At 39.1% G+C, this 23,119-nt stretch overlaps 1 protein-coding gene across 1 annotated transcript; it reads right to left on the bottom strand.

Moving 5' to 3' along the window:
• Window positions 1–10,447: 10,447 nt before the first annotated feature.
• Window positions 10,448–22,789, bottom strand: FUNDC1 (FUN14 domain containing 1). The gene is made up of 6 exons (XM_057405100.1): window positions 22,786–22,789; window positions 22,693–22,731; window positions 20,820–20,976; window positions 18,802–18,877; window positions 12,641–12,769; window positions 10,448–11,091 (listed from the first exon to the last, which is right to left on the bottom strand). Exons 1-6 carry the CDS (start codon window positions 22,787–22,789, stop codon window positions 11,014–11,016), a joined length of 483 nt encoding a protein of 160 aa, XP_057261083.1. The 3' UTR covers window positions 10,448–11,013.
• Between the last annotated feature and the right edge of the window lie 330 nt (window positions 22,790–23,119).

The following is a 23,119-nucleotide window of genomic DNA, read 5'->3' as shown; positions in this document are numbered from 1 at the left end:
TCTTCTTGTCCTTTTGATGGACGTGGTGAGCAGTTGATCATAATCCTCTTTAATAACAACCTTGCACACACTGGGAGACTGGGAAACAGATTTTCTGAGAACTTGGTGTTGGCTTTAAAGTAACTCTTCCAAATTATTTTGCTTTTTGTAGCACTTGGCCACAAAATAGGCAGTTTTCATAAAAGAAAGAGACAGGAATGATCATTTGATAACCATCTCTATCCCTCTGCAAACAGGTTTTTAGTCCTCTGAGAGGCGACCTGTCAGACATTAAACTGATGCTCTTATTTATCAGTGTCATGTGTAATCTGTAAATCCTTCTGGTGAGATAAAGGTTTGCAATTTTATTCCAACAAAAATGTTTGAAGACTTTAACTGACTGGTACCTCTGATCCCCTATTGCACTTGCAGTGGCCTAAGTTACTAGTTGCTGAGCCAAGGAGAGTTATATTAGGTAATCTGGATAGTAACACAATAGACTTCCTGCTTCTTACAGAAGCTGGAGATTAGGAAAAGCAGTGCAGGTAATCAACAAAACAAAAATACACTGATTTTAGAAATCACTCAGGAGCATTTTCTCAGCTGTGTAGGACTGATGCTGCCCCTTAGCTGTGCATGTTTGGCTCCTGGTGCGAACCTTGAGCTGCGTGTGTCCACATCTCCTCCCCTCTGCTGGAAGAAACCTTTTGCACAAAACTCAGTTTGTCTTCTCTGAAAAATTAAACCCGTTTGTCAAGGAACAGGAACCCTGTCTGAAACCCGGAATCAGTTGGTGCTGCTGCCATTCATCCATGAGAAGCGCTGACAGCCTTTGAAAAGCAGTGCAAAACCTGTGGGTGCCTCACACTACTGTTCCAGTTTAGATCATGGAACTGGGGACATCGAGTCTGTCACTGCTCCTTATCTTGAAAGGGAACAGTTTGAGGAAGAAGCAAGGAGCAATCAAGACTGTCTCCCAGTGCTGAGCAAGCTGGAAGAAACTCAAGCTCAGTGTTGAGAATAATGCATATTGCACAGGAATGGTTTCCCTTTCCACAGCCAGTTGTGGAGATACTTGTGCTCAAGATTTACTCAGAAAACTCCATATTTGCATGTTATATATAGCTCCTCCATGGTGTGACATGATAGCTCAGAGGAGCAAAAGTGATAGGTGACAGTGGTGGGCACTGCCTTGTCACCCCCAATTCAATAGGAATTGAAGCAATTCCTCAGTGACCTGAGGAATAAATCATGGTTTTGTAGGCTTGGTTATGTTTCCCAAAACACTCACACTAAGCCATGGGAAGCACCGTGCTGTACCCCACTATCTCTGTAACCTCCCACAGGGAGCTCAGCTGCCTGTGTTTCAAGGACCCAAGGCCCAGCTCTGATACGGCACAGCTGCGTAACCTTGAGTGAGGCTGCTGAGAAAAAGCCAAGGGAACATCAGCACATAGATAAGGGAGGCAAAATTACTGCCAGAGATGGGGATGCTGAACCGGGCTTGTTGTAGAGCTCAAGAATTCTGGAGGGAAAACACCTGCAGCGAAAGGTGTTGAATCCTCTTTTTTTTTAAAAGAAAAAAAAAAAAAAGTGAAACCATTTGGGGACTGGTCAGAAATAAGAGGTTAGTTGGGTCACGTTGATGGTGTTATCTCCCACTGCACAGGGATAGCCAGCTATCTGAAATGCCTGTCATCCCTTGTAGTAAAGGTATGTGATCCTGCTTTGAAGCCCAGATGTCCCTCCCAGCCTCAGGGATTCTGGTCAATGTGTGGAGAGATGCTGCTGCAATGGCACCAGGGGGATGGCCATGTCCTGTCTGAGCAGCACAGAAACCTGGAGAGAGAATCTTGACAAGGGTACATAGTGATAAAATATGGCTATAGACTGAAAGAGGGCAGATTTAGATTAGCTATAAGGAAGAAGTTCTTCCCTGTGAGGGTGGTCAGTCACTAGAACAGGTTGCCCAGGGAAGCTGTGGCTGCTCCATCCCTGGCAGAGCTCAAGGCAAGGTTGAATGGGGTTTGGAGCAACCTGGTCTAGAGGAACCCTTGAGCTGGTGCTGGGAAGAGGGCTGTGGGAGATAGAGATGTGGGCAGCCTTCTGTGGGAGCTGCTACTCGGTGCAGACCCTTGTCCTAGTCCACAGCTAAGCCATGGTGCAGCCCTGCCTGGCCACAGCCCCTCTGTAACATATAATAATAATGTAGAGAAAAACAACATTTGAAACTGTAGAAACATCAGAAAACCTTTTGAAAGGTAAAGGATGAGTGTAACATTGTCAAGACCTCTTCTCATATTGATGAGAAAGGATTTGCACTAAGAAATCCTATTAATAGAGATGATTTGCATAAATCTTTTGTGCAGCAGACTCTAAATCATTTGTATTCTACATACTTCTCCCGTGGCATGTATGTTAAAATAATGTATTTTTACTAATATATTCATGCTGGCACTTTACAAATGTACGCAGCCATGACTCACCAGTATCTAATTTCTCCTGCAGAAGTGAAGTCAAGCTCACAGATCTGTAAATGCCGAAACTTCATTAAACACTCACCAGTTCTCAATAATTCCCCTTCCAGTATGTTATCACAACTATCCCACGAAAGCTTTCCAGCATCTCACTCTACAATCCTAGGATATGATTTATCACTCCGGTCTGGGTGCTCTGAGAATTTTTAATAGTACTAATTGCCTTATTATCCACTCCAGTGCAGGAGTAAAACCTTTTGACATTTTCCTTCCTTCCCTGAGGAAAACAAATCCCAGTTCCTGGGATATTGCTTTCTGATGCCTCTGTGATTAGTGGGGCAAGGAATTCCTTTAGGCCCTTTGCCTTATCAACCTCATCTGTCACTAGCTTTCCATTCCTGTCTCTCTCTCAGTGCTCCCTAATCACTTTGTCTCTTCTTCTATTTTGTATTATTTTTTTCCTTTTTACTTGTGATGCCAATCTTCATCACATATTCTATTCCTTATTTTCTACCAAAGTACTTTTCCACATCAGGATCTGTGATACTCACCTTGCTCCAGTTTGCTATTTTTAATTTAGTATAGGAGTGCCTATTAAACAAACAAACAAACAAGGCATTTTTCTGGCTGTTCTATATTTGACAACTTGCTGCAGCAACACCAGGCAAATCACACACATACACAAATTCCTGTACGTCACCTACCAGATGACCTTAATTTTATAAAAGCAAATCTGATATCACAAAACCATTTGGCAAGTCTCTAACCTTTCAAATGCTGACATAATAAATAAATTTGCCTTGTTCGTTTGGTTTTTCTTAGCTAAAACCTGGATTTAATTGTAGTACCACATATCCTCAGTATCTATTTTTCCTCCTAAGTGTGAACAGCAAGAAGAGACCAGCCATGGAAAAGCATTTACGATGTATGTTCAGACATGCAGAAACACAAGGCTAATCCCAGGAGAAAGACAAGCGGGGCTGAGTGGGGGAATACCTGACCTTCACAGTCCCACAGATGTGCTGCTCAGATGGGACCACTGGAGCCTTCTGCTCACAGCAGAATGATTGGTCACTGACCCTGGACCATGTCAGCTGTGCCTTTGTTCAGCCAAATCTTGCAAACCCTGAGGGGAGGACCCACACCTGCCTGGGGTGACCTGTCCCAGCGCTGCACCACCCTCCCGGTGGAAGACCTTTTCCTAATGTCCAGTGTGACCCTCCCAGACCACAGCTTGTGGCTGCTGCCCCTTGTTGAGGAGGGTTTGGCTCCATCATCTTTGTAACCCTCCTTCAAATATTTGTAGGCTGCCTTAGGTTGCTTCAGCCTCCCCTTCACCAGGCTGAACGACCCCAGCTCCTCTTGTAGGTTCTATGCTTTTAGCCACAATCAGCTCAGGCGTTTTCCTCTGGACCCTTTCCTATTTCTCCATATTCCTCTTGCAGTGGAGGGCCCCAAAGCAGTCACAGTATTCCAGGTGTGGTGTCACCAGCACCAAGTACAGACAGGCAGAACACAGATTTCCGTAACTGCTGACCATGCTCCTCCTAAGGTACCTCAGTGTGTGATTTCCTTCATTTGCAGTGAGAGTGCAGTGCTCAAATTCCATTTAAGGTCCACCATAACCTCCATGCCTGCTCCAACACAGCAGCTACTCAGGCAGTGGATGTCTCTGGGGTCAGCCTGAACCAGGGACTGGACTTTCTGCTTCTCCTTGCTGACCTCTGTGAGACTGCTCTTTGTGCAATGCTCAACTTCTCCAGCTTTGCCTTTGAATTGAAGCCCTACACTCCAGTGCGCCAAATACTTCTCATTTGGCATCATCCACAGTTTGTCAAGGGGCTGCATTCTGGACCATCACAGAGGTCTTTGATGAAGGTATTGAACATGTTGTGCAGCAGCAGTCCCAGATGTCCTCTGCTCGTTGCCACTTCCAGCTGGACACCAAAACACTGACTGATCACTGCCCTTGGGGCCTGGCAGTGCAGGCAGTTTTCAGCCCACATAAGAGCTCCCGTTCTCTATATAGACAGTCATTTCATCAGAGAACAGGCTGGTAAAGCATGACTTGCGCTTGGTAAATCACCTTGCCACCCTTCATACCTTTGGCATGATAATGACACGTTTCATGGAATTCATCTTACCCAACCTTCAGCACCTGCAGGTCAACAAGTCATGGCCTGGCCTGCCTTTAAAAATGGGGAAAAATGGGTCCTTCTAGGTCAGACTGATCTGAGTCACTGAAAATGTCAGTTTTAAGGAAGGTAAATTTGCCACAGAAATGCCTGTTTCCTTTCATTTGTATAAGCAGGCCGCAGGGTACCTAGCTCAACATCTGTATTCAGACAGACAAATTCTACTTCTCGTGCCTTACTGTGCAGTCCCTGGTTTCTGATTCCCTGCAGACTACATGAGGGTTCCAAAGCCTGCCTAAGGATTCCTGTAACAACAAGAAAAGAGAGAAAAAATAAGTGTACATCGCTTCTAGTGCTTGTTCCACCTTTGCTTTCATTTACAAGCTGGTTAGTCACTGAAGCATACACTTGGGTGTACTTGCACAGGCAGCCTTAAACCAAAGCTCTTTTAGAAGCCAGCGTGCAACTTAGCTGTCACAAGAAACTTTTAAGTTTGGAAACTAAGAATCATATCTGATGCCATACAAATATGAAAAAAAAATATTAATGCCATAGGCAATTTCTCAATGTTTTCTAACTTAACATTTGTATACTCTTATAGGAGCGTGAAGAATAGACTCCCTTATTGCTGTTAATTTTCATTCCTCCTCTTTATTGTCTCAAGTGGGTTTTGAAACAACATTTGGCAATGCTTGTTTTTCAGACATTCCTTTCATACATCTGTAAGTTTTTCTTACATTTACAGCTTTGTTCAAATGCATTCTGGCTCAGGTTTCTGCCTTGGCAACACCTTGCTATTGAGGCATTTTGATTGTCTCACAGAAGAGGATTTGAAAAGAGAAAATAAAATTCTGTATATTTGGCTTCAGTACGAGCTCGTTGTCTGTTAAAAACGTGAGGAAACAGCGTAACATTTATTTCACAATTAATACTTCAAGAAAGTGTTTAATTAAAAATCATACTAGATGTATTGGTTCTTAATTCTCTAGGTCCCAGGAGTGGCAAGCATATATAGAGAGCCTGTTGTTGCAATGAAAGCTCAAAGTATCTATATTAAATGGGAATTATCTGGTTCAATACTCATTAATTCCCTTTGTGGATGTTAAGATTTTCTGTTAAGCATTTTTTAAATATATAGTCCACATATGCAGAAATGGTTTTTACAGCTTAAGGCTGTGAGCAATTGATATGTTTTTTCTGGGGCTGGGGGAGGAAAGGGAAAGGTTGATGGTGAAGCCAAAATCCCTTGCCTCAAGGACTAGGTGTATAACAACACATTTTGATTGTCAGGTAAGCAGCCTACCAAAAAGGCAGCAAAATATCTGGGTTTAGCCTACCTTCCTTCCTCTTAGAGCATTTCTACTGCAAGCAGCATATTTAACTATTTAGCAGTTACTTGTGCTAAACTTTGAGATGAGACTCAGGTTTCTGTCCTCACTCCCATGAATGCTGAGACACATCCACACAACAGAAAGCATCAGCAGGAGAGATCAAGAATATCTCATGCCAAAATACCTTACACTGGTAGGCAGGGTACTAGTCTAGGATCCAGAAGAAGTTTCCCAGGAAGAGGTAACTTAATGCAGTCTCCAGCTTCATCTCTACATCTCAGCACTCCAAGATTTAGACAGCCTCTTAGCTTGAATGTGGAGCCAAACATGATTGAGGTTTCAGGCTATGCTGGATCAGCACTAGATGCCTTGCGCAGCCTTACCCCACAATTACCTTAATTGAAATTGGCTTCCAGTCTTACAGGTCCTGATGCATGCCTGCTGTCCCAGTAATTAAAAGCCCACTGTTCACTTCCCAGACTGCTCCCAAAATCACAAACATCAGCTTTTCCATATGTCCCAGTAGTGTGACATCACTACGTTGCATCAGACCTGTCTCTCAATCAGAATAGGGGAAAACAGCTCTTTAGCTTTATCTTTCCTGTCTAATTTTTGACCTGTAATACCAAACACAAGGGAGGATAACACTTCCTAATCTCGGCAGGTTGGATTGTAATCCTTCTACTCCACCACCAACCCATCCTGTGAACAGTCCTAGAGTGACCAAAACTCATGGTTTTTTTTTATCACCAGTCTCCATTCCAAAATGTCACATAGTTCCAATTGTGCTGAATTTGGACAAACATTACCTTTTTCCACTATCACCCACAGACCACAATACAAGCAGCTGCATACTGTAAAAGTGTGATTTTTTTAAAGCAATTCTTAGAGATGTCCAACAATTTTCAAAAGGTTAGGAGGAGGCATTACTGATGCTTCTTCACTTTACTGTATGTCATGTATGTTATCAAATCTGCACAGACATCAATTTTGAGTTACAGTGTTGACTTTTCCATTTCACTCTGCATGCACCCCCTCGTCCTAAGACCTCTTGACAAATGCAGTTGAATTGAGGAGGCAGCTGTATCTTTAACATTTTCAGTCTGGCTGCTAGAACAGAAACAGACTTCAAAGACTAGCCAAATTCTGGACTCTTAAAATTCAGTAATAAGATCACACAGGTTTTGATCAACCAGGCATCTCACTCCTAATTAAAGCTTATTGCCCAGTCCTGCTTTAACTGAAAAGAAGTAATTTCAGAAAATGTATTATCCCATTATGGTAATACAGAACAAGTAGATGATTTATTACCAAACCTCTCTCCCCAAACTCATTCTCCAGTAAACTTTTAACAGTTGTTCACTACAGAGGAATACCTGGTATGCCTTAGTCAATTATTTAGCTTAGCATTTGAGAAGTGATTGCTAAAAACTGTTTGAGAGGGGAAAAAAACCCCACAAGACTGTGGAAGACAAAGGTCTGACAATTCAATCACTAGAATCATTTTGTCTTGAACTTCACCAAGCAGTATTAACCACAGCCAGCAAAACCTGATGTTGATTTTCTTGTACCTTTAGGTAAAACTGAGCACTCCTGCAATTTAGCTCAATGTTGCCCCATCCTTCCCTGAATGGAGCCTGTTCCTTGGTTTCTGGACCGATTACGTGTTATGTGAAAAGCTGTCTCTTGTGCTAGGTTCATGTTTTCCACCCTTCAGTAAAGTTCTTCAGCTGTACAATAAAAGCCATAGAAATGCTGCCTCAGCCTGTCATTAATTTACGTATTTCTAACACTTCTTAATAATCTAAAATTCATGTTTTTCCCAAAAATGCTCTTCGAATACATTTTCTTCAATCTTTATTTCTCCCTTCTCTGAATCTTCTTAGACTAGCTTTGAAATCATTCCAGAGAACTTGCCACCAGAAACACAGTAGTTCTGCTATGCTCCATTCCGTTCTCAATAATCCCATCCATTTTTCTGACTGTAACTTTATAGAGCATTCCCCTACATACAGTGACAGTTCTGAACTTACACATATCAAATCTCAGGTATTTGCAAGGAAATACTGCATTTATTTATCTTGACACTTTACCAAAGTTGGCTACTCCACCATGCCCAAACCTTATCAGGTCCAGCTGTCATTGTTGGTAGCATCCCCTCTACCTCACCAACCTAAGGAAATATACTGGAGAACTTCACAAGTCGTTCTGTGCCAGCAGAAAGCCTGATACAAACCACCAGCGCTCATCTTTTCAATTATACAATTTCTCTGTACTTTTTTGTCCCTCAGACACTTTCCCATGTCCAACAGTCTCATTCGGAAAGCTTGAAAAAAAATTAAAACCTCAAATATAATTAATTCAATCAGTTCTTTATTCATTGCCTTACTGAGTATTAGATATAAGCAATGGAATAGAAGAACAACTTTCCCCTGCAGAAGTCAGTCTTGCCTACTGCTATATAAGCTGTTCCCTTGTTTGGTTTTGGTTGGTTGTTCTTTTGGTTTTGTTTTTGTTTTGGGTTTTTTTTGTTTGTTTTGTTTTTTTTAAATTCTACTTTTACCTATCATAGAATCACAGAATGGTTTTGGTTGGAAGGGACCTTAAAGACCACCTGGTTCCAACCCCCTGCCATGGGCAGGGATACCCTCCACTAGACCAGGCTGCTCTGAGTCCCATCCAGCTTGGCCCTGAGCACTGCCAGGGATGGGGCAGCCAAAACTTCTCTGGGCAACCTGTGCCAGTGCCTCACCACCCTCACAAAGAAGAATTTATTCCTACGATCTAATCTGTGTCTACCCTCTTCTAGTTTAAAGCCATTATACTCTGAAGTACATCACAAGAAGCCTTTTTAACAAGTACAGTAGAAGATGCTCCCTTGAAATCCTTTCAGAGCGGACTCCTTAAAAATGCAAATTTACAGGTTCATGCTACTGAGGTGGCCACTTTTTTCCTAAAGCTCTTGAGAACACTCCAGTTCATTCCAGTCAGGGTGGTGGGTGACTTATGTCAGTTGGCTCCAGCAACTCTTTTGACATGCCAAAAGTCCATTAGCTTCAGCAGCTAAGAGAGCTGACTGGTTACCTTCCCATCATTCCTTGGACTGAACACTAAAGAATAGAAGCTTTCATGCTTTAACACTTTCATCTTAATTTTTCTTTAAATCCCAAATTACATAGCAGGCACATTCCTCCTTGGGCTTCTCATAAACTGCCACAACTGAGTTTACATAGCTTTAGATATTCACCTGAAAACAAAGTATTTAGGATGCTAACACGTTATTTGTGGCCATTGACGCTCCTTGCACTTGAAGGTTTGGTTGGGAGGAAGCAGGAATTTTATTTTCAGAAATCTTTAACAGTCTTTAGATTAATTAAACTCTTAAACATCACAGATAAGTGACATGCTTCATAAATTACTCACCTTGTCCACAAACATGCATATATGAACTCAACATACAATACAGAGCTCTGAAGTCCACGGATGCATTAATCTCAGCATTCGCTGAGTTACTATGTCAAATGCCAAGATGATGGATGTTTGTCTCATGTCCCGTACATCCAAAGTTCACATCCATCCATCCATTTGATGCTAATGAATCACTATTGCTGCTCAGATACGCGAACATAAACCCACAGAGCCTGCATGAGAGAGACTCCATTTCACATTAACCTACTGGTTAATGGATAAAATTGGAGAAAGCTGGGCAGAGCAAACAGTCCTTCTTGGGTAGAGACTAAATGACTAAAAGGTTCACAAGTTAAAAACAGAAAAAGGAATTAAGCATTTGCGTGGAATTCCAAATTCTTTAGAATAACCTAGTAACAAATTACTAAAACCACCTAGAAAAACTACTCGAGAATAAATTTTTCAGTCCATCCACAGTTATGCTTCCCATCTCCTTCAGAATCCACTTCCTGCTTTGATCCAAAGGTGGAGGCAGCAAAAACACTGAGCAAGTAAAGTCGCATTTGCTTTCCCATAATTCCAAAGAAACAGTCACTCTTCCAATTAGCTAACTGAAGCCAGCCTGTACCCTTGTTTTTCCACAGCTTACACCTTAGACAGTGAAAGTCAAATTAAGTGACAACTGCAAAGAACCCCCAAACATTACATCTAGTTGTGGAGAACACAGTGACAACAGAGGTGAATGTGAAAGTAAGGATCATTTCCAGCTACTACAGACTCCCAGAGCAGCCCTCAGTTCATTCAAGGCACTCTGTATGCTCACCCTGTGAAGCCCTAGAGTCCCGGCTGTTGCAAAGTGCTTGGGCAGAAGCCTCACCTCTTCACCTCACCGACTGAAGTCTGAAACAGTCTCTGTTGTTTACTGACTGCAACAGTTATCTGTGTACTACAGTTTCATCAATGAATCAGTGTGTGTCTACGCATCTAGAAAAAAATAACATATACACATTTGCTTAGCACACAAATATCAGTTATATTTGCAAATATGCCTACCAGATGCCTGCAGTGTATAAACATGAGACTTTCTTATTTCCTATGTACACAAAGGCCAGAGTCAAAAGTTAATTTTCACCTTTAATAAGCTCATGATCCTCTGTTATTTAATACTCTGTAAAAAGGTATTACAGATTGATAGATTATTGCAGTGATTTCTAAAGAACAAGGACAGCCATGAGGCTGAAACTACAATATCATATATATTATGTAGTCATTGATATTATCTTCTACAGCATGAAGAAAAATACTTTAAAAATAAACAATTATTAACCAAAACATAGAAATGGAGCTTTCTTTCTTACAGTATGGCTGCATATCTATATTTCAAGAATAACATTTTAAAAAATGCTAGATCTTGAAAGGTCATAGATAAAAAGAGTCATGATGAAGATGAACCAGTTTTGCCCAGAAATGGTTTAATGAGCACACTGCAGAGTTTTTCAGCAAATCCTAGTTTTGCCAAGCTTCAAGAGGCAAAAGCCTGAAATGTAAAAGCTTCCACGTTGTCTAGACAGTCCATTCATCTTGCTCTGGAAGGCCCAGTGAACCCCTCTGCTTTAAGAGAGCATGTCACCACAACTGGTCTTCACTGACATGGATGCCACCAGGAAGAGACTATTCAGGTCCTTATGACGCCAGGCCCAACAAAAAGCCTCCAACAAACCCACTGGACACCACAATGTTCTGTTTGATAAATTCTGTTGACTGAAAAGAAAGATAATATTTGTAAAGAACCAAGTTAATTAAAATACTGAAATTGGGGAGGGACTGGGGGGAAAGGCTTAGGGTTAGGGAAACAGTATGTTTAAAAACACACAAAGCTTGGTGGCGACTGCTGGCAGCAATGGAATGAAAACTGACTCTCATCCATCTTTAACAATACATATAATATATAGCTAGCATTTTGAAAGTCAAAATACAGAGGAATTGTCATAGCAATTTCATGCCAACACCACCCTTGTTTTGATTAAAACAAGGGAGATGCTTTGCAAACTCCCTTGGCAAAAAAGCATGAGCACCACCATGACTGCCATTTTAATCGTGACTTCATTTTAATCTAGTCTTTTTTGGAAGACTAGATTATTGGAAAAGAAACACACCTCACTCCATTATAAGCCAGCTTCCTAACAACATAATCCTATGAAGTACACTTATGTATGACAACATTTGTGTAAAATATGTCATGAAATAACAGCACAGAATATAACACATTACATCAAACATGTGGTATTTCATATATCCTCCACTGCAAACGCTTTGGATTGGCTAATAATATGCAATTAGAAGAAAGTAATACAATGTAAGGTCAGGGAAAAATAAAAAATTTCCATCCTGTCCCACCCATTTCTGCAGGGTGATGGAGAAGGACCAGTTAAGCTATTTAGGGTATAGAAGCAGCAAAAAAACCCACCTTTCTTGAACTTCTACTTCACATTCACATTAAAATTCACAGTAAGTTTTACCAACCTGTATGTAACTCCATACAGTTTAAACCTGAGATGTTGGAACTCCTAATTACAGTGTGCTAGCATGGCTCCTGTTACATTGTCTGTAGCATATTCTAAGTCAGGATTTACAGTTACTGAGAAAGAAACTTGGATTACTTGTACAAAATGTGAAAATAAGTTAAAACAGGCTAAGCACACTTTTTAAAAAAGACAGAAAAAGATAAAATGATTAAAGTCTTCAAATGACAGAATGAAATAGCCCCAGTGACACTGATCAGTATCAGAAGCTATCTTTTCAACATGGTATGTAACTGACAGATTCTGAAGACAGATATTCTTTGAACTGTACAAAAATGAGATTAAAAACCACAACTCTACTTACAAAGTAGTTAGAGCTTTACTCCAGAAAGAACGGTCAGTCTTTTCCAACCAAGTAATTCTGTTATCAGCAGTCTAAGATGATGTGTTTTTTGTCTTTGTAGCTGCCATGTTTTAGCCACAACACCCTCAACTTTTTACCATGTCATGATTTTACTGGCTTTCTTACTAGCCCAGACTCCAGAGGGACTAAATAGCAAAGCCAACGGCAGTCCCTAAGCTGTATCAGCTGTAGAAACACTTTGAGGGCTTTGTGTCATTTTTAAGTAAGAACAAAACAGAAAACTAAGTTAACTTTTAATAAAGTATAAAGCCAGACCATCTCTGTTGCCTTCCAGTTTTGCACCTGCAATTTCAATTAATCACCACCTCTAGCAGAAGGTAAGAAAAACTGGCTGGTAGAAAACAGGTTTTCACCTCAGACTCACCTCTTCAATTAGAGTATTGATTTCAGGTGCTGCCTTATTTGCACGCTTTTTTAACTGCTTTTTTGCTTTGTTTACATCTTTTTCAACTCTCTTCCAGTCAACTTGTACGTATCCACTATGACTAGCAATCTAGGAAAATAAAGGGTATTTAGTACGATTCTAGTTAGCATTTAATGAGTCAAAATACAGTATCTTAGTGTCTACAAAGGTTTTTTTAAATACTGCTCCAATTACAGCAAATACTCTGCTTCAAACAGTAATATTTTCCACAGTAACAACAGTTCAAATTAGAACAAGCAACGGCAAAGTTCACTAGACTCTCTTGTTGCCAGTTCTCTCTAGTTATAAAAACTTTAACAATGTTTTTCCTTCAGCATTTACTGTAACTTTAATTGTAAGAAAGGTGCTTTCTCAGGACAACAATGAAAGAACTGTTTCGTTTCAGCTTCTTTCAGAACTGTGGAATTCTTACTTGTGACCAGCTATCTGGGGCTAATCAGACTCATCTAAGAAATACTGAAAACTGTACTACTTTATCCTACATCATTTAAACTGTCCAACAAAAAAAAGTATTTGATGCAAGAGAAATCTCACACTTTCTACAAAACAAAGCCAGCAAGTAGGAAAAAAAGCACGGCCTGTGAACAAGTTCTGTAACATCAGCAAAATGGATAACTTTTGAGGGATATTTTATGCCAATTCACACTCAAACTCCCCAAATGCTTAAACAACATCTATGACACTTTTAGTACATTAACCATCATCCCCTTTGCCTTATTTCTCTTATGAAGATTTGATCTGGGAACAAAGATAGATGTTCTGTACTTGACCAACACTGACAGTTCCACCAATTTTCTTAAGCCAAGTTACAGAAGAAATGCATGTTTAAATAAAAACATACCTTAAGAAAAGTATCAAAATTAGGCAATTATGCATGCTTTAGAGAACAGCTAAACACTCATTAATTGAAAAAAAAAAAAAGAGGGGAAAAATAAATCAAAGATTACTGCTTATTTTAACTACTAGGACAAACAGATATAGACCACTAACTACAGATAAATGACCGTTATACAAAACACTGTTTATGAAGCGTGAGATGTCTCAGGTCCTCCTTCAGGTCATGTTTGGCAAATTCACGTGAAACTTACGTCACAGAGTTCTATGCAAATGGTACAACTGGTAAATACAAGTCACACATAATGACCTTCTGTGGAACTTTAAATATTTATCTATATATTTAATAATATATAAATAACAATATTTGATAATAGAAATAATAATATATTTACTAATATATAAACATAAGATATATTTGATTATGCAATTTATTAGGTTTGGCATAAAAAAGGAATGTTTCACATTGCTTACAGGCACTGAATTTTGACTTTCAAATAGTTTTTTCTACCAAATAACTGGAAGTAGACTATCTATCTTATTTTACAAACAGCCAAAATACTTAAGCAATGTATTTCACCACAAATTAGAATTTCATGATCCTGAAAAAAACTAAAATGAAACAAGTGTCACACAGATTTTCGCTGAATTCAAAACAAAGCTCCTAAAAAAAAAAAAAAACATCAATGCAGGAATACTAGAAATATGTACATCTTTCTCTACACAAATCAAAGAACACAAAGAATCTAAAAGGGAAGACCTCATTTTGGGGGTACTTTGTAACTGTGAAACATTAAGAGTAATGAGTAACAAATGTTCAAGAGTAAAAATTTATATGGCAAGATGGGACAAAAGACTTTTAAATTTGTCAAAGGCAAAATCTTTCAATATCAAATAGCCCAACAAACCCAAAGGTATGTGTGAGCTCCCTGTGCTCAACTGCTTACACAGCACACAGAAGCCATGTATGCTTTTAAGGTATTTTCTGTTATTTAGACAGGTAGCAATTCCCATCACACTCAACCAGTTTCCAGAACTGATCTGACAAGTTTCTATGTAAATATACAAAGATAAGGAGGGACCGAGAAATAATACAACACTTTTTGTAAGAGTGTCGTGGTTTAAGCCCAGCCAGTAACTCAGAACCACACAGCTGCTGGCTCATTCTCCCTGCTCCTGGAGAGATGGGGAGGAGAATCAAAAGAATGTAACTCCCACAGGTTGAGATAAGAACAGTTCAGTAACTGAGGTATAACACAAATCACTACTGCTACCACCAATAACAACATTGATAAGGGAAATAACAAGGGAAGAGAATACAACCACTCACCACCCGCTGACCGATAACCAGCCCGACCCAAGCAGCGATCTAGGCCTTTCCAGGTAACAGTTTATATACTGGGCATGACGTGCTGTGGTATGGAATACCCGTTTTGCTAGTTTGGGTCAGGTGTCCTGTCTCTTTTTCCTCCCAGCTACCCCTCTTCCCTGGCAGAGCATGAGACTGAGAAAGTCCTTGATTGGAGTAATCATTACTTAGCAACAACTAAAAACATCGGCGTTATCAACATTGTTCCCAGGCTGAAAGTCAAAAACACAGCACTGCACCAGCTACTAAGAAGGAGAAAAATGACTGCTACTGCTGAATCCAGGACAAAGCGTTAAATGGTAGAGGCTGTATCTTCTGTCATCATCTGCTGACATACTACTCCAAAGGCAGAAAACCCATGCCCCTCCATTTCATGTCAAAACCTGCCAGAAATAGAAAGCTAACTTTCCAACTACCATTTGCTCTGGCATTCCGTTAAATGTTTCCTCAAAGTATGCACACATCAACTGTCAAATGGGATATTCAATGCAAAACTGAGTACAACTCTTTCTTAGGAGCTCCCTACCCTCAGAAGCACGTTGTGCTCTCCCCACTTGACTGAGATGCCACATCATCATTGTAGCATGGTATCAATGAACACCCGTACAAAACATAGCTAAGGATGTCTCAAGAGTTTATTTTGTTTCTTTTTTTTTTTTGGGGGGGGGGGGGGGGGAAGTGGGGGAGTGGTTTGGTTTTTTTTTCTCCCCCAAAGATTTACTTTTACTTTTCATAAATTAGAAAATAATTTACAGAAGAACTGAATTCATCAATGTCATATTAATGGCATGAGGCAAAATATTTCATGAAAGCAGAAATAACCAAGTAAAAATATTAATTTATGGGTAAGTAACAGTCAACACACAAAGAGAAAACCTGCAATTTGTATGTTGACTGCAGAACAAACAGCAAGGAAACCATTATTAAAAATAAAGAAGCTTAAAACCACAGGGAGAACAGGCACTCATTAATTGTTTCTAGCTAATTCATTGTAGCAGAACCATATGAGCTCATACTTCCTTACTCTGGGATTTCACCAAACTGTGCTCTATGAAGTAAAAGTTATATAAGGAAAATCCATCACTTGTTGTGAGAAATTAATTACAATTTCCTCAATGTAGTGCATGGCTACTGGGTCTTACACCAACACGTTTGAAGAGCTACATCTATTTCAATTAAAAAAAAAAAGACAGTTAACCGATCAAATAAGATGACAAAATACCCAGCTCAAAGATGGGATAACTAATCTTAATTTTTAAGAACTATGCAAATTTGTAATGTCATTTTTTTCTGTTCCTCAGACTAGTTTTCATTTCATCTGTATTAAAACAGAAAAACTTTATACCACTTACAAAATTGGAAAAAAATCTTTTTCCCTTTTTTGTACAAACTGACACTCCAAAAATGCATTGCTTTCAGTTTCCTACTATATTTCTTGAGATGAAGTCATCACATATTGAAGAAAAAGATGTCCTTTCTTTTTTTAATTTTGAGAACTGAAGTGTTTCACTGAACAGGCTGTAGCTAAGAATCTTCCCTTCTGTAGTTCTTCTTGTTTTAGCGCCTAATTACAATGTCAATATTGCCATCACCAGTTGAAATGGAATCTGCAACTTCAGAGAAATTTACAGATAAAAAACTTTCTAGTCATGTGCTGAAACACTCCTCTGCCCACTCAGGGAAAACGCGGAACATTTATTCATAGGGAAATTAAAATCACAATGTGTGATCTTTAAATGAAAAAATTAGAGACTACAGAAATGTAATTACACTACAGAATTTATGACTCAGCTTTAAAATGCAAAACGTTTTGAATCAAAAAGAAAGACCAAGGCATTTACTTCATTCCTTTCCAACAGAATCTGATCTTACTTAATTAAAGATATAGACAACTCAATCAAAATATGCAGCTCATTTTTCCTCTTGGATAATATTGCTTTTCAGATACACTGTAAATGAGATCGACCAAGAAATCAGGCACTCAAACACATGGCATATCTATTTTGTGTACAAGAAAGGTCCCCAAACTTTACAGCTCAACGAGTGAAAATATTGCACAAATAATGTGTTTTAAGCAATTTTCTTTTTTTATAGGCCTCAGTTTTAGCCTTCTAGTTTCCTGTAGTCAGAAGTACTAAAGAAGGCACCTGCAGATAACATGCTGCCTGCCATCCCTGGATGCCAGGCTTCTGTTCCCTAGGCTCTTCAGTTGTATTTACATAAGAATTGTCACGAAAATAATTAAGACCAGTGGCTTACAAAATGGTAAGAGTGATTCAGATCTTCAAGTCAGCTAGATGAAAAGGATGACGAGTACTTCAAGATCCACTGCATATATATACATATGTGTGTGTGTATTATATTAACTATATAAATATATATAAAGATTTACTTCTTCCCTCATGACCCAGAAATACACATCATAAGCTAAAAAAGTCCAGAGTTCTCCATAACAATGATTCATTTGCTGCCATAGCATATTTTGCCAAAAATTTTTATCTGGGTAAGTCTAAACCATTTCAGATTCGACACTCTTGTAAAATTCATCCATATGTTTAGGTACAAGCCAAATAACCAGTGATTTCCAGGAGATTCAAAAAGGTCATCAGCGCACAATGGTGAAGTAGAATTAATGCTAATACTACAAAACTTCATATCAAGACTATTTTTCCTTGACTTTTTACGTTGTTGTTGATGCTTGCTTTTGTGCAATTCAAAATAAAATACACTTTATATTTATTTAAAGCAACTTAAACCAAATGGTTCCAAGAGCATACATTCTCACATAGAATGTTCCAGTTCAGTTATATGTTTAGCATGTGGTTTTAAAAAACCAAACCAGTAGAAAACACCATCATGAAGGAAGTAAGAGTACTTCAAACACCTGTGACACCTAGGTGCATTGTACAGCAGCAATCAGAGGTAATCCCCAAGACTTCCTGATCAACGGTTGACTGCAAGAGCTATTACAATCAAAGGAGTAACTAAAAGTGGGATATGCCTTTCAGAAATCCTCCAGGGTGATGTTGGAAAGAATTAATATGTATCTTTTAACATCCTGCCTCAAAAAAGCTGTGTGTTATTGAACCTAAGCAGGCACCAGTTTATTTCCTCTAGAATGATCTGAGTAAAAATGACAGGCTTACAGGTATTAAGGTATTAAAAACACCAGTAAAAGCCATTAAGAATTACTTGGCCTCTTACAGAAGGATATATGAAATTCTCCTTCACTTAAAGTTTTGTCATCTAATTTGCAGCCTTTTTGGAAATATGTCCTGCCCTAACCACAGTATCTGATGAAAAATGCAAATGGTCATGCCAGATAACATCATTAAAGAGTTTTGGACTTGAAACGTAATTGAACAGAGGAATGCAATGAAGCTATCAGAAATCAGCAAACCTTCAGAGGCTCAACACATATAACTAGTAAATACAGCATGGGGAGAAAAGAGAAAAACAGTGCTTCAAAACAGGACCCGAGCAAGCCTTCCAAGCAACTGCAAAAAAAATCTACTCCTTCTAAAGCACCAATAAAATTCTCATATCTATTTAAAATAAACACAGCTTAAATTACTTGATCTCCCATAGGTTTACAGGCAGCCTCTCTAATCTGGCAATACTGAATCACACACAGCATCTCAGTTTCTGCACAGATGTTTCTTTTGGCTTACTGCAAACTATTTTACAGAATAGTGTAGGGTCTGATTTACCACTGATTTTTCACAAATGTCTTGTTTGTAAACAATATTCCAGCCGAAATAGAAGTTTTTGACTGATAAGACTAAAAAGATAAAGGAGATAAGACGCCTACCTAATTAGATTTTGCCCAACAGTTGTGTTTTTCCTATTGTTTAGTAAATAATATTTGCCAACTTACAAAGTATGAAAAGCTACATACTTGAAGCAGAAGAAAGCCACCACCTACTGCAGTTGCTGCAAGCTTTCCAACTTTCTGGAACAAAAATCCCGCACACCTTAGGAGAACAAAACAGAAAACAAACAAAACAACGAGTCTAATAAAGTTGTCTGCTGAACAATGCCATACTCCAGTATTAACAACTATTACTATTTTGATATTTAACATAGCAAATATATCATTTCACATCTCTGAATTTTAAAATCAGAACATTTAATAAAAACAATTTTTAATTAATAATGTCTAACGCAAGACAATGTCAGTAACGGTTGCTACTTCAGGGCTGTCTTATGGGCCCTTTAAAGTTAGCTTGAGATCTCCGGATGTTGTCTTTACACAGAAGCTATATGCTCCTACTAAACATAGTGTGTTATTAAAGCACAGCGTAATAATATAAAAGTGTCACTGTAACCATTTCCAAATGAAAGGTAAATATATTATACCGTCATTTATATTAACTACACAATCCATAACTTAAATATCTTAGGTAAAAAGAAGTTACAACCCTTCCACAAGAGTTAAAATCAGCGGGGGCCCTCTACTGGGACATGGCCTTAGTCTATTTTTAATGAATCAAGGCAAGAAGAAAATTAATTATCTTGTTCGCAGTCTCCAAACACTTCCACATCAAATAGAGAACAGCACAGACATCAATACCATGGAATAGTTTGGGCAGGAAAGGACCTCTGGAGGTCATCTAATCCAGCTGCCTTCCCAAAACTGGGCCAGCTGCAAAGTCCAACCTCAAACTAAATCAGGTTGATCAGGATTCCTGATTGAACTCGGGAAAGTGATGGACGTTTTCAAGGATGATGGTTCCATGACTTCTATAGACAACTCTGCTAGCATCTGACCCATGCCCGACACCAGCCCACACAAAGGGGGGAATATTTTCCCCCCTACATATGCGTAGTGAATTCATATTTATATACATGAATACATACAGAGGTATATGTATCTACAGATGCTGAAATACACAGTTTCCAGATCCATATGTATCTACAGATGCTGAAATACACAGTTTCCAGATCCTTCAATAAGCCAGTTTTTATGGATTTTCTAGAAGCTTCAGAGTTTATGTATACACATCTAACTTAAAAAATAATTTTAATGCAACAGAAGCAAATAAAAAAAAAAGGAAAAAAATCAGCCTGAAAGCTAAGCCTACATGCCTCAAAGCTGCTTTGAGCCTGGCCATGAAAATTTAATTTTTAGTTTCATCTTTCAAATCTTGCATAATTCTGTTCTAAAAGTCACCATGCTCCCATAATGTTGCTTTTCACCAAACTTATTTTTTAAGAGTGCTAGAATAGACCAGTACCATTCAAATACCTTTGACAAATAACAAATACCTTGACATAGCTACTAAGGCTGTGACCACATTTCCCAGTTTAAGTTCTCATCTTTACTGTCTGGCTTTCACCATGAGTTAGTTTAGCATAACTATACTGTGGTATCTCTCTTCAGTTAAATGAGAGCAGCAGACTGTTAATTTGTTCAAAATGGCTCCAGCTGAATTTAGAGAGGAAAAAAAAACTCTATGAAATGGGGCCTTTAAACAAACTATATTCACCCACACTTTTTTCCTTCTTCCTTAGTTTTCTACCTATAAAATACGTCTTAGCCATAATATCGTAACTAGGTTTCTAAATCTATGCTAGTAAGGAAATAAGCTTTTCCATACAAACAAAAGCTAAATGCAGTAATTTTCCATTTATTTCTTGTACTTTCAGAGCTCTGACATTTCCCCAAATCCCTTTCGCAGTAACTGGTAGGTGTTCCCTTAGATAACTGGCATTTTACCAATACTACAAAAACATTTTAGAATGATGAGTCAGAGTAACCAGTTAAGAAATTGTTCACACATGAATAATCTTGATCAATGATAAAGGAAATCCCATTAGAGATGATAAATACACATATGCTTCAAATAGCCTTGGAAATGATCTTCTAACACAGTAAAAGGTCTGGGACAGTTATGAAAAGTGATGCTGCCTTACCAGCCAGTCACACCGCCCATGACAATCTGGGTAGCTACAGAGTATTTTTCTACAATCGGTCCTGAATTCCGGCCAAACACACGATTCCACCAATGGTGACGCCGCGCATACTCTGTTAAATCCAACACTTCATAAGAATCGTCATCACTGTCATGTTCTAAAGAAAAAAAGAAAAGTTGTTTTTCTCCATTACAGAGTAAATTAACAAACTATGTAAAGCCCCCAGACATCAACAGAACTGGTTTTGGTATTAAGTGGTCAAAGGTGAAAAAATGAACAGGAATCTCCTCCCTGTTCAAGTACAGGAGCTAAAAGGTATCAATGAAACTACCAGGTAGCCTGTTCAAGGTTAAGAAAAGGAAGTCTTCCTCTCCTCTCCTTTAACCCCAACCCTCCAGAAGCCCTGGTTAACCTGTGGAACAGCTTACTGCAGGATGCTGTAGATACGAAAAGCTGATATGGACTCCAAATAACAACAGAAAATATTAAAGGAGGGGAAAAAAAAAAACAAAGGAAAGGTACAGCAAGGGCTGTCAGACACAAAAGGCAACTGCCATAGTTAATGAAGTCCTAGGCTGAAAATCACTGAAAACATTCTGAGAAAGTATCAGTACATGCTTACCCTACATTTCTTAGCTCATCCGTGGTTTAATGTGTGGTGTTCCTGCCTATGACAGAGGGGCTGGAACTAGATGATCTTAAGGTCCTTTCCAGCCCTAACTATTCTAAGATTCTATCCTGCAGCTGATGGCCTTCAGGCACAGAATGCAGGGCTTTCATCTGACCTACTACAACTGCTTTGATGATCTTTAGCAATATGAAACATGCCTAACTTAAGAGAAAGTACACACATCTCTTCTGGCTAGACCTAAACCTTGAGACACTGAAAACTTCTGGCCTAGTGTTTTCTTCAGAGGGCCAAAACTTAGCATACACTAATAAGCCAAAAACAGTCTGTTCTGTTCCTTTTCCATAATAAGTGAAATAGATGAAGCTGGGACTTCTACTGAGTTCCATATATGCAGTACAATTCTGTCAACACTTTCAAAACAGGCATCCTAAAACTTCAGATTAGAAATTCAAAACACCATGTGTACTCAAACATCAAATGGAAGAGATGGTTTTAAATTTCTCAATGAAAAATGTATTAAATCACAGTTCTATGGATACGTATGCTTGAATTAAAATCTATGTTGGTTAAACATATATGAGGTGGAATACAAGTTCAGCAATGATGCTGGGACACTCCAGAGAGGAAGAGAAATTAAATTACTACCTACAATTATAAAGTAAGAATGTAGATATAAACATTTTATTAATTATTTCAGCACCTAAGCATCCTTGAGTACTAGAACATAAAAAGCAAGTCCCACAATGCTAAAAAGCTGTTCCCGAGTGTTCTTTCATTCCAACTTAGAGGTAATGGCAGCAAACGCTTTATGTTCTCCTTTAAATGGAGAACATAAAAACACTGTCATAGACTATTAGCTAATGGTGCCTGTAAATTAATATTATTCAACTCAAAACTCAAGTATAACATGTTGTGTGGAAAAGGTTTATATTATATATTAAGAAATTCTTCACTATGAGGGTGGTGAGACACTGGAACAGACTGCCCAGAGAAGCTGTGGCTGCCCCATTCCTGGCAGTGTTCAAGGCCAGGGTGGATGGGGCTTTGAGCAACCTGGTCCAGTGGAAAGCGTCCCTGCCCATGGCTGGGGGGCTTGGAACTGGATGATCCAAACCATTCTGTGACTCACATAACTCTCAACTGATGGAAAAGATCCCGTTCCTTAGAGGCCAATATTACGCACACTCTCCAAGCACACGAAGCTGTGCCTGCGCAGAGCGGCGTTACACGGCAAGGCCATACCAAATACTCCTAAAGAGCTGCACGTTATAAGTCGAGGAGCTGACAGAGCACCCTGGTGATGTGTATAAAGTCCTCAAAGAGGCTCAGAACAACTCATGCTGTGGATGAGAAGGGGTGTCATGGCTGGACAACGAACTGCGTGCCACTGTAGCGTACCACACACGGTGAAGACATTGAAAAACAAGCATCGCAGTGCCGTGGGTATTCCATGTCCCATAAAAACTAATAACCAGATGAGAAAGTGTGAGGCCCCTCAAAGAACCAGGTTAATGTAAATGTAAACTGTGAAACATTTAGAAAGATGAAATTTGGAATTGCCCAACCCCAGTTTACTCCTTCCCTCAATGCCACAGTTGGGCTTTGGTAGGCTAAGAGCCACACAGCTGTATTTTACAGCTTTCATTTTGTTTTTATTGTGTGCAGCTCC

Source organism: Pezoporus wallicus, unplaced genomic scaffold (assembly GCF_028554395.1).
Source record: "Pezoporus wallicus isolate ANWC-B61680 ecotype Strahan unplaced genomic scaffold, APGP_CSIRO_Pwel_v1 contig_1739, whole genome shotgun sequence".
Taxonomy (NCBI): domain Eukaryota; kingdom Metazoa; phylum Chordata; class Aves; order Psittaciformes; family Psittacidae; genus Pezoporus; species Pezoporus wallicus.
The sequence above is the reverse complement of the archived record's forward strand: the minus strand, read 5'-3'. Positions and strand labels throughout refer to the sequence as shown.

Bases quoted from the DNA above. Each gene is read 5' to 3' on its own strand.
- FUNDC1 (XM_057405100.1), bottom strand. The intron at 18,878-20,819 runs GTAAGGCAGCAT...TGTTCTCCTAAG, and splicing joins ATGGGCGGTGTGACTGGCTG to GTGTGCGGGATTTTTGTTCC. The intron at 11,092-12,640 runs GTGAGTCTGAGG...CTTTCTTTTCAG, and splicing joins TCAATACTCTAATTGAAGAG to TCAACAGAATTTATCAAACA.